General features: G+C 44.4%; 1 protein-coding gene across 1 annotated transcript in view; it reads right to left on the bottom strand.

Annotated features, from left to right (window-relative positions):
* Nucleotides 1-16,386, bottom strand: part of EXOC4 (exocyst complex component 4) — a 421,183-nt gene that overhangs the window by 32,288 nt on the left and 372,509 nt on the right. Inside the window, exons 15-16 of the mRNA XM_026868343.1 lie at nucleotides 3,360-3,501; nucleotides 516-694 (exon numbers count right to left, since the gene is read on the bottom strand). Coding sequence (XP_026724144.1) covers nucleotides 516-694; nucleotides 3,360-3,501 — 321 coding nt within the window. The remainder of the gene's footprint in view (nucleotides 1-515; nucleotides 695-3,359; nucleotides 3,502-16,386) is intronic.

Below are 16,386 nucleotides of genomic sequence, written 5' to 3'. Positions count from 1 at the left end.
CACCAGCAGAGGACACGTATCCTGGCGTGCAGGCAAGAGAACTGTGCGTCAGCGCCTCCAATAAATACAGGGGAGATGAACCAAGATGTGATTTATATTCTCCAAGGTAATCACGACAGATGAGACATCAGAAGAGCTAATGTTCGCTAAATTTAATTTTAGAAATGGAATGGCTACCCTTCGGATAGGAACCACGCCATAACAGAGCTGTGCTCGTAATATATACACGTGTCCTGTGGCTTTCTGAGGAAGAAGTGTCCTGCTCATACATCAACTAACTGATTTCCTACTCAGCATGGGCCCCTTTCTCCTGTTCAGCCAGGTTTGCTCCGGAATGGCGTGGAGGCAACAGGGGGTTTGAGTGCCCTGTGTTTGCGTGAGCCTCACTTATCAATCTGCTGTAGGTGGCAAGGGTACCACAGCCTGCCTTAACCCCAAAAGGAGTACTCTTGGGCTTTGGGATGAGAATGAAAAAACATTTCCTAAGAACAAAACTCTTACGGTGAATGCCTGACCTTCGAAGATGTACTGGAACTTGTGCTGCTGAAGGCTGGCGCTCATGGCTTCCTCGATGGCACTGATGTCCTTATTGAGCCGGACGACCAGGGGGTCATAGTCCATGCTCTCCACGTTGGCAACGATGGCATAGTTCCCTTGTTTAGCCAGTGGGATCAGGTAGTGGAAGCAATGAACTCTGTGAGACAGAAATATTACAATGCAACGACCCCGATGTTCAAACATCGGCAGGTATGCAAAGTGTTGCCGCCTTATTTTCCTTCCAATGTTCAAGCTAGTAAAAAATAACAATTTTAAGAAGTAGACGGTTATGTCTGTGTTCAATGCATCCTTCTCCTGTCATTGTCCCATCTCAAGAGGTGAATATGAAGGACCCTTCATTAACAGATCTGACCTACATCATCCCAGTAAAATGCCAATTGTCTTCACAAGGTTCTCCACCTTCACACATGCCAGTTCAGCAGCACCTCAATACCAATGCTCAGAGAACTCCTCCTACGTACCAGAAAGACCTACTAACAGTTGTAACTGGCAGAAGGAGTGAGCCAGGGGAGATGAAATGATAACTAGCAGCTCAAGGTTGTGCCTACTCCCAAGCATTTAACAGTATTGCAGCTTTTTTCTTTTCTGTTCACCTGCCTGGTAGGGCTGTAGGCGACATGCCCACCCATCATCCCTCCATCACAGGAGAAACTCTGTGCCTTCAAATCACCTATTAGGGTTCTGCAAAAAACTGTAATTAAGTAATCCCTCTTGAACCTACAGAGGAAAGTGCTATGTCCAGCAAAGCTGACAGCAAAACTCTTTCTACTTTGGTAATTCTTGGGTTTCACCTACATCATTCAACAGGGACAGGAGGTTGGTTGGGTTCTTCTGAATTTCACCTGTCAGGGAAACACGGCCAAATGAGTGTGAAATATCCCTTGCCTTTGGAGCATAACTCAGGATCAGCACACTGAGACAGAAAGTTCACACCAGACTGGCCCAGACAGTTGTGTTGTGGTGGGAGAAGCTGTGATGAGTATGTCTTGCCTTTCATGTCCCCTGTCCCCCTGGAAAACATCCTTGAGGTGGCCATCACAAGCAGGTTCAATTTAGGGCAATTCCAAGAGTAAAAAATAAATAAATATCTGTTTATACTTTTTAGTGCCTCTTCCTATCTAATTCTGTACAAGACTTTTTATAGGAAAATACTGCAACAGACATTAAGTACTCTAAAACTCCATGGTTATTTGTAACAAAAGAAATGGTTAATGATCTGCATGTGCCAACTCGGTGACAACTATCCTCAGGTCATGCCGACAAGGTACTGGAAGAGGAGAAGCCAACACGAGGCTGGTGCCAACCTACATCTGGCAAAGCTGTGAACGAAGGGGGCGCCCTGAGGGAGGAGAAAGACAAGGGGGTAATTGCATCGTCTCGAATCCGCTTTGCCGTTTGCTGGTGTTTTCTTAGACTGCACCTGCTACAGCAAGAGGCCGCATGAATTCCCAGGCTCTCTACAAATGTGCTCTGTGCGCTGGCTCAAAGCACAGGGTTTCTGTGAATGAATACACCTTGGAAATGTCACAGATCCTGGGAGCTGGCGTAGGAGTCGCAGAGAAACCTGCTAGTAACAGCCATCGCCGGGGCTGGGATTTTTCTCTGTTACTGCAGGTGGTTGCAAATGCAGAGTGATGAATATGGGGAAGCTCCCGCCCCGCTGGGGATTTTCCTGGTTGTTAGCATCTCTTTTTCTCAATCCTTTCCAGAGTAATGTGCTTTGGTGTATTTACAGCATCAAACTGGGGCTCCTGTTAGAAGCGCTAGAGGAGGTGGGCAACAGTCTGCTTTGAAATGACCACAAAAATTTTTTCCTGAATTGAATTTGTACTTATTTCTGCTTAACACAAGTGTGATGGAAAGCCACAGAGGTTTGAGGCCAGAAACAAATTCAGGCTGGTGCCCAAACCAGGAGACTGGGTTAGCTCATGCATCACCTCGCAGCTGGAAAGCTGCTCCATTTCCATACCTTAACAATCTCTTCCTCGAATCCTTCAAACCCCAGCTCGTCTGTGATGCCTGCAATCAAGTGGCCAGCAGATGATGGATAGCAGGTTGAAGGACTGCTGACAATAACTAATGTGTTGTTTTTTTTTAAGGTCACATACTGACTTCACCAGAGCTCTGCCTGTGTACACAAGGACACAATATGGCTCACGATATGTCACGGCAGAACAAACTGATGGTCCATCAAGTCTCATTGCCCGTCTCTGACATCTGATTCTATTTGATGCTTCAGAGAAAAGGGAAGCAATGAAAATACACCTGGCCAATACAATGCATAGGGGAAAAATGTCTTCCCAGCCCCAGAGTGGACAGCTGGCAGCCTGAAGAAAGGGATTTGATGCATTTGATCTTTGCGTGTGAAGTCAGAGACATCATAAAATTATCTATCCCTTTAAAAAAAATCCAGCTGGTTTCCTGGTTTCTGTTACTATTTGAAAAAAGTAGTAAGAAAAGCTCCTATTTGCAATCCAAAGCACAGTGGCTAATAAATGTGCAGACACCTGTTAGACTGTTAAAACATCATTGTGCAATTTTCTAAGAACAAAGCCCCCCCGAACCCGCATCTTCCCATCTGACACATAAGACACAGACCTCCCTAGGGAATTCCACTCCTGGTATCCTGCCCCCACCCCACACTTGGCCATCTGTGTGATGTGATCTGGCATTTCTGGACTGACCTTTGAAGCTACAGCAGGCGAGTAGATCTGTCTCAGACACCATAATACGTGCTCTGGACACAATCTCAACGTACAGCCTCCCGACTCACCCGCATTACCCAAATTCAGGGCTTTTACCTGACTTCCAAATGCAGAACCAGCAGGCAGCGGTCAGCCATCTCTTGAAAAGACCTGGCCAGCTCACTCAGGGTTTGCAGGATCTGTTCGGACGCAGGAAGGTGTTCCATACTGGCATGGCTGTCCTGGCCAGGAGACACGGCTAGCAAGAGAAGATGGTATAAATTTGTGACATACTTCATCAATACCACTCAGCTTCAGCAATCACAGCATCCTGTCTGCTTCCATCCTAAATACGTGTGTTCTCGCCCACCTTTGCCTGAGCAATAACGTCTATAATTTGGGAGTGTATGAAGCAACCAACTGCTTCTGCAATTGATTAAACTCCAAAGTGAATCTGAGGGGTTTAATCAAGCACCAGAATACATTTGCTTGGGAAGATGTTGCTCTGTGATGAATATTTCTGTAGTTGCAGAATCCAGGAACATTTATCTTGCTCTGCTCGGAGTGAGAAAAAAGCTGCTCGGGAGCCAAAGCACAGCACCGACGGGAAAGATGGTCCTTTTAGGTCACCACAGGCTTCCCCCATGTAATCCCAAGTCCTTGCCTGCCCCCACCCCTTCAGAGGCACGTGAGAGGCTTCCTTCGTTCTTGTTAATAAAACACAGCTCTTAGGCAGTAAAGCAATTAAAAAGCAGGCAACAAGTAGGAGCTGGTCATAGAACAACTGTTTCCCTCCCACTGAGACCTCTTTAGAAAACCACCCGGAGTTTATCCCAACCCCAAGAGCATCATCTCTCTTGGAGAGGTGTCGGTGCAGCTGTAACTCTGCAGCCTTTACCCCTTATATTTTATCACAGTGCCCGAACCCTGAACCTTCTCGCCTGCAACACAAATCGCTGCCCCTCGAGCTAAAGAAGGAGCTTCACTAACAAGAGTAACACCCTGTTATCGTGTATTCCGTCCTAATTAGAGGAAACATATCCCAAATACACCGAGTTCAAGTCCTCGTTCAAGCAGCACTTTAGAAACGACTTCCTGCATAGGGTGATGAGCAGTGTTTGAAATCAGGCAGCACCACTCAGACAACTTCCACTTGAACTGAATAATGGGATTGCAAGGGATCTGGATCATCAAGTCCAGGTCCCACAAGCCCCATGGCTTTTGAGTATAAACTTGTGTGCCATACCGAAGCTGTTCAGATTTCTACCCTTGCTGGCTCTTTCCAAACATCACTTCTCTAACAGTGATGTTAAAGTTTGGGATCTAATTCCCAGCCTAAACGTATTCACTGATGTTTTCTGTTTGGTTCTTCAGCATTACTCTTTGCCACCTGGAGTTCTCCATCCCTGGCATCCCTCTTCATAGAATCATTTAGGTCAGAAAAGACCCTTAAGATCATTGAGTCCAACCATAAACCCAACGCTGCCAAGCCCAGCACTCACCCACGTCCCTCAGCACCACATCTACACGTCTTTTAAACGCCTCCAGAGATGGGGACTCCCCCCCTGCCTTGGGCATGTTCCACTGCTTGACAAAAGCAACTCTCTGCACCCCTTCTTGAATGGTTTCAATTAACATGTCTTGAAGATGGGTAACCAAAGCTGTATGCTGTCTTGGAGCTGTAACTGCTCCCGCAATGGGACTAGAGCTTTCCCATCTTCCCTGGGAATACTCTTTTGCTCTGCCATATTGGCTTTTTTTCATGGTTGCTTCACTTTTTCAGCTCGTAGTTATTCTGTGATTAACCTGAATAAGAGAGGTGTGTTATCTGCTGACTTTAAGAAACCTCCTTCTCTCTTTTCTTCCACTAACGTTCATTACATGACGAACACTTAGCCAGCCACCAACACAACTCTGCACAGAAAGGATTTATACATCACATATTGTTGACAATAAACTTTCATTTTGATGGAGACTGATTAAGTAAATGTCACTTGCTGCTGTTTGTACAGCCGGAAACCTGCTCTGAAAGAGGAACCTTTGCCAAGCTTTGGATTCACTCCTAAAATTAAATACACCTTCAGATCTAGTCTGAAAAGAAAAAAAACAACCACACACACACACACACACACACAAAATGAGGCGATAAAAAGCCCCAATCTATTTTGTGCAAAACAAATTGAAACAGAGGTAAACATACAAGACAGAACTGTCCAATTAAAGGAGAGCAACAAAGCAAAAGGAAAAGACTGCACACAGCAAAGCACCTAATTGTGCATCTAAATGTACTGTGAATTACAACAGAGCAAAGTGGATGAAGCCATGTTAAACACGGCTCCTGGAAGCAGCCTCCTTCAGCAACTCCTGCAATCACAGCAATATTTATGAAGGGTTGTGTTTTTTTTGTTTTGTTTTTTTTTTTTTTAGCCAAGGAACACGGTAGAGAAATTCATAGCCTGTCAAATACTGCTGAAAATAATTAACTGGCCTGGAGTGTAAAAGAGAAGTAAGGAGGAAAATAAGAGTGACAATCCACCCAGGGTGAATGGGAATAACAAGATGCCCCCTCCCTAGCACACCCCAACACTTTTCCAAGACTTTCCGCTCACTGAGGTCTCTCCCACAAAGAAAATGAAATTACCAGCAAGGGGGTGACGAGCTTATTTACACAGCCTCTAATTTCCAGGTAACGGTGTTGAGAGGTGACTCTTGGAAGGCCCTTTGGAAGAGCTGTTCGTCCAGCTGCCACCTGCCTTTCAGCTACCAGACCTCCAAGTGACATTTGTTTCCCTAGAGGGTGGCAGGACTTTTGGCTCAGGATCAGGTCTAGGGGGCGTTATTTGGTCACAGCAGAAAGCAGGAAATCCCACCTTTATTATGGGGGAAAAAAAACCCCGATCTATTTTTAGTCAAAAAAATCCCGCATTTTGAGAAGTTTCTATCAGCCTCGCTCCTGGGGATGGACCTGCTGCAAGACTCGTCTCTCCTTAGCAGTGCTGGGGCTGCAGCCTCTGGTTTAATCGTGCTAGCTCGCTCCAGCGACGCCTCCCTGCAAGCGGTGGAGATGGATGGACCCATCATCCCAAACGCAAGAGTCAGCTTATTTCTGCAGCGGCGAGATACACGCACAATTTTTCTAGTCTCCAGAATTCATTTACAGCAATTTAAGTGAAGCTGTAATTATATCTGTCAGTGGAGATAAGAGGGGGAGGGAGACAGGGACAATCTGCTCCTTATTTAAAGCCAGAGCGCTCAAGTTCCGGGTGTTCGGAGTGCCCATGGTGTGGAGGAGGGTCTGGTGCTGGTTTGGGGGATGGATACCAGTTTCTGCCATGCACCATGAGGGCATCCAAGTGTACTTTTGCTTTTTGAGATCAAAGGAAGCCTTTCAGAGCCCATCAGTTTTCCATTCTCCTTCTTTGGACATGCAGAAAGGACCATTTCACAGCCAACAAGAAAATCCCATTTCTTTAAGTCTCACTCAAGACAGTTTTACTCCTCTTGGCAACACAAACCCACAGAAGGATTTATGGCAGCAAAAAATAATCAGAGCCTAAATTATTAAGGGGCCTGGAATAAAATGTGTAATTTGGAGCTGGCTTTGCAGTTGGCCAGTTCTTTGGGCAAAGGGTGACCCTGAACTCCATGGACATTCCACCCACCAGAGCACACTTCGAGCTCTCTGCTTCAAGAGGGAGGTATCTCCAACTAAAATGCTGGAAAAGCAAACCAGCAGATCAGCAGCCATCCACTTCTTCTTCCCCTTCTCCTCCTTCCTAACCCATTTACACCAAGTTGAAGGTGAACCCTCCTGGCCAACAAAACACTCAATGGTTGGGTTAGCAGTGGCCAACACACTCTTCCATTGGCCCTTATCATCTTGCAGCCTTAACAGAGGGATTTCATTTGTCTTCAGTGAGCTTCCCATGCTGCCAGGTAACAGTTAGGCTTTGTTTGGGATTTCTTCTAGCTCGCTGTAAGCACAGCCAAGATATCTCACTCCAAGGAGAAGGAACATTTCATTCCAGCAAACCTGAGAAAAATAAAACTTAACACACTTGTTGTCACCAATGATTTCAATCATTTTGCAATTCAATGCGATGCTGGTGCCTCTTGACAGATTGTGCCTTGTAAATCGATGGATGTAAATTACCAGACCTCTGGAATATTAAACAAAACCTGCCGTGTTGCCCATAAACAAACCTCTGTAACCAATCAAGGTCTACAATAGCGCGTCCTGCCCGCTCCCTGCTTGAGCAGAGTGACTGCTAACAGATTTGAATGATTTAATAGCACAAGGAGAAAAATCAATCTAAGGTTACAGGCTCTGCCTTGGCTCCGGTGCAACCTGAACCTGAGAAATAAACCTCCACCACGCTCAGGCTTTACATAGCACTACACGTGTTTGTTTTACAGGGAAAGGCTCACAGAGAAATTTTATAACTCTGTTGGGGAAAAAACCCTCTTATTTGGAAAAGAGATGCAGTATGAAACGCCTGCTGTGACCCACAGGTAACATTAGGAACCAGCTCACAGCTTTTTAAATTTTAATTTCTTACTCCTTCCTCTCCAGAAGAGGAAACCCCAAATTAATTGCAAAGACACACATAGAAAAGGAAATTTGTTATGGGTTATGTGCTGGACTACACCTTTAGAGACTCAGGGTTAACTCTACTCTCTGCTGGAGACTTTTCTGGGGATCTCATGCACCACTTTCTCTTTCTGTGCTTTAGTTCCTGGTGTGTAAAATCTGGATAACATGTTTTTATCCATCACTGCCACTCAAGCTGACTCTAAGCTCTCCACATCTCATGTTCCTACAGTTTTTAGCATCATGAGGTGATGATGCCATTGGGAGACAAAATTGCTACTCTAACACCAACAAGAAAGAAGAAAATCTGGTTATTTAAAGGAAAAAAAAACACGGAGTGAAGTTAGGGGGAGTCGATGTGCGATTATGTGGGGTTTTTATACAGGAGGTAAGAGTACGACATAGAGTGTGCACATTAGATGTAACATCATGGCCCTATTTCAGTGAGATTTCTGAAGGAAGACATATGCCAGGAGACCTCTGTCCTCCAAAGCCAAACAGCAGGAGGAAACTACTTTTTTTTTTTTCTGAATATGTCACCATTAAAAAATCACCGCTGTTTCTGTTAAGCCACAGTCTGTCAATCTGGGCCGGAGGTGGGTAAAGGAAAGCTGCTGCCGTGGTGATGGTGGTGGAGAGGAAGGGCTTTGTGGGGTGACAGGAATGTCACTGAGATGCCCACAGCCCCGCCGAGAGGGGACACAAGGGGCAGGGCCATTGCCTCTACATCGCTGCATGGAGATGGGCTGCGCCGGCCCGCAGGAGCGGGGAGATACCTTAGGACTTGGTATTAAAATATAATTGGGTATTAAAAACCCTAAATAACCAAAGACAACCAGACAAAGAAAATCAACTCAAATGATTTTCTCTCTGTGGGAACACATACCAGGACCTTGCTCTCAAGCCCTTTTTATTTTTGTGGTTACACATCTTTCCTCCCACTTTGATCTCTTATCGCTCTCGAGATGCTGTCTCGATCTAATTTAGAGTATAAGCTCTCCAAGGAGCAGGGGCCTTCTCGTTTTATCCTCTTGCAAAGTGCTCTGCACACCTGTGGTGCTCGAGAAATAATGAACAACAACAACTATATCCAACCCATATGGCCGCTTGGACCAGTTTCTGGCTGAAGTATTATTTGAAGCTCTAAGGCATAGATCACTCACTGCCTACCTCTAAATTGGTCTGTTTGGGGATCTCAGAGCTGCAGCTTTATAGAAAAGGACTAGAATGAGCTGTAAAATCTGGAAATGGATTTCGATTCTTCCAAAGTTTGCAGATTTCATTTCAGAGGTACAGAAATTCAGGAACCAAAGCTAGATTTTTGGGTTTGACGTCCTCCCCCCTTCCTTTTCAGGAGCATGAAACTTTGGACCTTTGGGCAGGATACTTAAAATATGTATGCAGACATTGCTGCACTGCTCCTTTCAACCTCATTTGTTCTCTTTATAGATTTTAAATATGGAGGAAAAAAAAATCAGTGAGAGCAATGACATCTCCCAAGACTTTCAAGCTCGTAGAATGGTTTGGGTTGGAAGGGGCTTTTAAAGGTCATCTAGTCCAACCTCCAACGCATCTGGCATCTAACACTTTGATTTTTGATGTCAGCTTTCTTCCTCACGTCGGCTCCCAAGCGAAAGGCAGTTCCTTAAGCCGTGCAAATGGCAAGGACAGTGGCTTTGCACATCAGTGCTCCGACCTTCCCTTCCACCATGATGGGCACGATTAACTCTTGACTCCAAGACGAGCTTATCTCTACAGACACTTGCCTCTACAGATGCTTGTCTCTACAGACAAATGTGGGAGCTAATGAGCAGAGGTGATGACGGTCAGCACCTACCTAAGCCAAGCACCGAGTCTCCCATGCAATGGCCACAACCCTCCTCTTTGTCCCCGACACCTGCAAATCTCCGAGACATGGACAGATATTACCCCGCAGACGCGGGCTGAGCGCACAGCTGACCATATCTATTGGTAAACACTGCAGAGAACAGGGATTCCTGTTAAAACAAAACAAATACCAAGTAAGGACATACTTTAAGAGGTCAGGACCTTTCAAACAAGAGATGGGAGGATGGAATTATCTAAATACTCAGCACTGGTCCGGCTCACCTTTTAGTGGGATCAATGGCAAAACCATTCACTGGTGCTGAAAGGGCAAAGTTATGGCAACAACTCAGGGATAAGCAGAAGTAGAGAAAGCAAGCTCAGGGAGAGCTTCTTGTTAATCTTACCCATAGAAAATTCCTGCTAATGAATCTGTTCTCTAGTAGAGGCAACTAGCACTGTATGGGAAGATACTTAAGGAAGGGATTTCTATTTCTCCTTGAAGTTCTGACAAGGATGGAGGAGGAAGGAGAACTGGTATCCAAAACCTGTGGAAAGCATGACAAAACTGAAGACTGGCATTGAGAGCTCCCTTCCATGCCTCTCTGCCCTTCAATCCACGTTAAAATTTGAGTGTGGGAGGGGGGACAAGGCAGCTGTGCTGGAAAAAAGCATCGTGACCTCATTTGAGATGAGTGGTGATAAGCAGGCTGGGCTGCAGTCCCCATCAGTTCAGTAAACACTAATGATGAGGAGAGCACAGACTGTCACCGGTGATAAAGAACAGGCTAAACACTCTATTAGTTTTTCATTTTGTGAATTAATGTTTTTTATGGCGTGTGTACACTCGCTAGTTAATGAATTGTCTCGTTAGAGCTGCCTGTGGAGCTCCTCGTCTGCCTCTGCTGGCAGGCATAAATTTCACAAGGAAATTAGCACTTTTAAAAAGGCAATAACTCCTCTAAAAGTGGTTTGTTTTCCATTACTTTCTGCAAATATGCAGCCTCAGGAAAAGGTTTATGAGGAGAAAAAAAAAAAAAAAAAAGGTGTCTCTGAGCTAGAGGGGCAGGGCAAAAAGCGTGGCGGGAGGTTCTAGCTGCATCGTAGGATAACCTGCTGGAAGATTTGGCTGCTCAACACTTTTCTTTAAACATTTTGCATTCAAGACTGGAAAAGGCTTGAAAAAAAACACTAAACCTCTCGGTTCATTTACGAAACTCTGAAGAGCAGTTTTTTTTTTCACTGAAGGAAGCAAAATGGTGTGCAGGTGCAGCTAAGAGCAGGAGAGCTATCAGAGCTGAAGAGTTCCAGCATGGAAGGATCTCTTTGAAAAGTCCAGGGCTTGCTCTTCCAGTGCCCCTCAACCACAAAAACTTCTCTGTGTTAAATTTTTCTGGTTTTAGTAATTTATAATGTAACTTTCCCCTTCCCTACCCCTCTCAGAAATACTATTTCTTGGGCTGAATTCTATTAGCTCAGAAGCAATTGGATTTAGAAAGCTTAGTAAAACCCCATTTGTCTGCTTCTGAATTATGGAAAGTATTTTTGGCCTGTTTTGTGTCTCTCATCTTCCTCCGAGCTTCGTTAACTAAAACGAGCCACAGTCTTCATCTAATTTTCCTTAAAGACTGGGCAAAATCACAGCTCCAGTGAAGTTAATGGAGACACTTCCCTCAATCTACACAGAGCCAAAAATTCACTCCTAAACTAATTTCTTTACCCATTTGTCACTGGTTTCAGTAGGCAGGGAAAACCTTTTAAAAACTGTCAACATTTCTGAATGAACAAGCGAAAATGAGTGGAAGGAAAACAGCAGATCTCAAGGCCAGCTGCTTTTCAGAAGGCACCATGTCCTTAGAGCTGATGGAGATGACTTTAGCTCAAGAATTAATAAAGAATGCTTCAGAATGATGTATAGATCATCAAATTAATGACATTTCTAGGGTATCTGACTCAAAGCACACCAGCTCCGCTGTTAACTCACTGGTGAGCATCGGGCAGGAATGTTGGGCATTTGAGAAAATTACAGAAAAATTCACATCAGTGTGTGAACTGAGGCAGAGGGGAACAACGGACATTCAGACACTGACTTCGTGGAAGTTTCTCCACATTGCTGTTGGGATGTGTCCTACAGGAACCAAAATTATTAAATTTTTTGGCAGCTAAAAGAATAAGGACAATGAGCTTTGTCTATGCTCTTGGATTAATATAACTCCCTCCTCAAACTTATAAAGAGCTGTCAACCTGCACATAAGGCTTCCTCAGAACCAGAAAAGAACAATCAATGATTGGTATTAGGACACTTACAAAGCAGCTTAACTGAGCCTTGAAATAAAAACTGAGGGATCAATATTTTGTTAAGGGATTGGTCAACTGGACCAGAAAAGGGGCTGATGTTCCAAACCATCTGAGATTCCACATAACTTCCCTAAGTTATAGGGAAGCATAAAGTTAACATTTCCCCTTTCTTTACTCAGAGTACTCCATGATATTGAGCTGCACCTTGTCAATAAACGCCCTCAAAACATCATTGCAAGATTTCTCCGGGTAGAAGATGCCCTGAGAAGAACGGATTTGTAAAAGAACCTTAAACCTCACAGTCTATTGGACTCACTGGAAGAGCAAGGAACAGAAGTTCTGAGGTCAGTCGGTGTCCTGATGCCCAAGAGCTCTTCTTTACAAGAGGCAGGGACAAGGTGAAAAACGTGTAATGAAAATAAATACAGTTAAGTAGAAACCCTAAGGATGCTTTTTTTTTTTTTTTTTGGTGGTTAACAATTGAAGATAGAAGTGTTTTGGGGGATGTTTGTTTTTAATAGATTGGTTTGCAAAGCAAAAGGAGGAGCGGCAGGGAGGTCTGTGCTGGAAGATAAACAAGAGTGAATGAGTCTTGTCCGGGAGGATACAGAGGAAGGTGTGAATATGAATATCCATGGGAACTACAAAGGGTTTCCAAATGTAGGCTGAAGAATGGGCAACACACAGAATCCACCCACAGGAAAAGAAGCAAGTACAAAGATGACCTTAATGTCAGCAGAAACACTAATTACATTTCACATCAGCTGCATCAGACTCATCGTCTGACTTCTCCACAATTTCTGCTTGTTTAAGAGTCATTTCCCTCAAATCTCATACGAATATAAATGCTGGTTAGATCAGAATGATCCGTGGCAAAGTGACTCACTGGTGACGTCAACAACTGACCATACTTTTGAATCCGGTCAAGTCCTAGTTTTGAAAATTATTTTGTCCCTTCCGCAGTCCAGTAAGCTGTCACCTCTAACAAGCCAAGGAGAAGCAGGTGGACTTACTGTTATTAATCTTTGACTCCCATGAGTCATTTTCTTCAGAAGAGATAAACAGATCCTAACGCACTGAAGCAACTGGAGTGGACAGCAGGCTCTTTCGAGTCATTTCTACAAAATCCTTGATTTGCCGGTATTACTCATGAGGGATCTTCATTGTAAAATAGTTTGAAAGCACTGCTAATTAGGTCACTTATTTACATGACAATCCCCTGCGTTTAAGGCTGGTGGGTGGGAGGAAAGAAAGATGGAAGAAGAGTAATTAGTGTAATCATGACGGTAAGCTAAGTGCTGACCCCACGGCACCAGGTCAATACTGGGACCTCATCACGGTGGTGTGCCTATTGTGTGAGATAAAGAACCATAAATGCTGAGCATCCAGGTCAGAAAAACAATGTCTCGTTTTCTAACCATTAAATATTTGATGTAAAATGTTGAGGCTGGAGAAAGCTGCAGCCGCTAATCCCTAAAAACAGCTTCACTGCAAACATTCAAGGGGAAAAAAACGCACTAGGAGGTGACTTTGACAAGAAAACAAGAGTTTTTAGTTAATTGATGACTATGTGGTTTCATTCCTTGAGATCCAGCAAAGCAGACCTATACTTAAGTTATGAATTTTTATTGCCCAGGTTATAAAACAAACCAAAAGAATCTCTTAATGCTCAGGTTTACCAAAACGGCCATTTTGTCCTCATGAGGTCAGCAGTTCCCTGCTGCTCTTGGAGGTGTCTTAACCCTTTGCTGTCCCAAACAAATTTTCCACGGTTTTAGTCTTCCAAAAGCCAACTCAGCTAAGATGGCACCAGCTGGACTCTTGTCTGTTCCCTGAATTGCTCTGCTCAGCCGCTGGTCACCTTCGGTTGTTGTTAAGAGTCCAACAGACACAGCTTTGCTTTCAGAGCCAAGACAATTTTGCTGATTTGGCACTTTAAGGGAAAAAAACCCCCAAAAACCCCACACCATTTTGATGTTAAGTCAATCCATTCAATCTTGGAGGCTCTTTGGGAGAAAACACATCCATGGTCTTTCTGATGGCTCTTGGAGTCACTGATAAAAGACTCACAAATGCTCTAAGTCAAGATACTGATGGATACTTAATATTTCCTCTCAAAACGTCTTCTGAAAGGCCTCTGCACTCTGGCACTGGTTCCCCCATTGGGATTTCACCATTCAGTGTAGAGTAACTCCAAGTGACATGGCCTATCTGCTGAACCCAAGGTCTAAATATTAGCCAGGAGTCTCCAACCTGTTTGTAGCAGCTTTACATGAGTGAAAGTTTGTAGCTTCTACTAAAATTACAAATGGAATTAATTAGTAGGTGATCACAGATGGTTTGGACTTGATAGATCCCCATTTTACTGTGGCTGAGGATGGGATAGCTCCTCTGTCCTTGCTCAAGGGGCATCCCGCCTGGGGAAACCCATGACTTGAGGCAGGTATCTCATTTCTTGATTAAGTACCAGCCCCAAGCATGCTGTGGACAATGGGGGGGTTTGTAGCAGCAAGGAGATGACAATGGTCACCTCCACAGCATCCCAGAGACGTCAGCACAGAACAGGCTGAGCTGTGGGATTGACAAGAGGGAGCTGCGTGGATATGAGCCACAGCGAGGCAGAGAAGATGCCCATGAAGATCTTTTCCTTTTGGCTTCCTCGGGTTCTCCTCTGAACCAACTAGATCTGAATGAAGAGGTCCAACACCATTTTGAACCAGCTATTCCTAGGCCAATTTAATACACTCCACCTAGGTGTGGGGCTTGACATCGTGAGCTTATTGCAGGACTACCCACATTCATGAAACCTGCTCAGGGCATGACAAGGTGAACCTGCACTCATCTGTAAACACAGAGTTAACATGATCCGGTCAAACAGTTGGCAAGGCAGAGGTGGAAAGGGATTGCCCCAGGACACCCGATCTCCACGCAGACATGTGCACAGACCTGAGATGGGAAGACATTACAGATGTATTATGAAGGTTCAGAGCACCTGAGAAGGGGAACTGAACACGTTTTGATCATCTGCAGAAGAGCACCAACTGTTCAGTTAGTGGAACAAAAAAAAAAAAAAAAAAATTGGAAAATGAGGCTGCTTAAGAAGCTAAAACGGAAAGCTGTCATTTAGACTAAGTTTTATTGAAGCAACAGATATTCATCAAATAATACAAGCACTCAAGATGTATCTTTTTAAGTTAATGGCGGGTGTTTTGCATTTGTTAGAAATTTGCAGCTTTTTCTGTTTTAGTAAAAAATTTACTTTTGTTGCAATAATAAAGCAACACCATTCGCTAAGTCCTTCTCCTGCGTGAGGTCAGGCACGTGTTGATCATCTTTAATCTGGCTTTTAAATAAGGTTCTCTATTAATAGATCTCTCTAAAAAAAAAAAAAAGTTCCCCATGAGCAATCAATACAGCAAGATGCGTTACAAGTTCAGTGACAGGGAAAAAAAAAAAAAAAAAAAAAAGCTCCAACTTGAGAGAAATATAGCCCCATTTATGAGCTGAATTCAGTTCATTAGAAACATCGGGGTTAAACACAAAGACCTGTCTGAGTTCACCACTGCTGTGTGGCCTGACTACGAAATGAAAGGCATCAATTTTACCACCGCATCAGGCCTGATTTTCATTTGTACTGAGACCCCTTTACGCCACTCCGTCAGCAGAAAGGGGCCTTAAAGTGACTGTAAATTATAGCTCCTTTACTCTGCAGAGTGGTATAAAGGGGCTCCGCCATCAATTTTCAAAGGCATCGCTTTCTCGAGTGTTGCAGGATGCTTTCTATTAGCCATCAAAGCCTATTTCAGTACGAGGAGACACACGGAGCCAGGCAAAAGGGGAGGCTGACCCTCCGGGTGCAAAGTGGTCCAGGATAGTCTTCATCCTCTAATGGCCTTCACTAACCTTTTCAAAGTATTTTGAGATCTGTGGCTGGAAAATGCAATGCAAATGCTAAGTATTATCATTAATAAGAGCCTGCCAGTGACAGATAGCTGCAGTATTTGGCAAAAAGCTGTAGCACAAACCCTTTTTTCTCCCTCGCTGCTTTTGGAGGAAGTTGTAGCTCACCCAAACTGCTGCGAGTCTGGAGGGTGAAGTGCTGTCCGTCTGCAGAAGGAGCAGAGAAGACGTCTTCCGCACACTGCCCTTTGATTTTAGGCTGAAAGCACCCCTGAACGGGAGCAAATAACCTGCTGTGGGAGCATCCTGGATGAAGAAGCTTAGAGGCTGAACAGAATACTTGAGAAGAGCCAAACCCCTTGCACGCTCTACAACGCCCCTAAAGAAACATCCTCATTTTGTAACACGTTAAAAACCACACTAAGAGACCAAACTGAATCCTGAGGGTGCTCCCAACCAGACCCAGCTGCCAGGGCACAGAAATGCTCTTTTTGCAACAGAAACAGGTGAAGCCAATGACTCCTAAGCTTT

This window comes from Athene cunicularia (genome assembly GCF_003259725.1).
Source record: "Athene cunicularia isolate RWA chromosome 1 unlocalized genomic scaffold, athCun1 chr1_part2, whole genome shotgun sequence".
NCBI lineage: Eukaryota > Metazoa > Chordata > Aves > Strigiformes > Strigidae > Athene > Athene cunicularia.
Note: the sequence above shows the minus strand (reverse complement) of the source record. Positions and strands in the feature narration are given on the sequence as shown.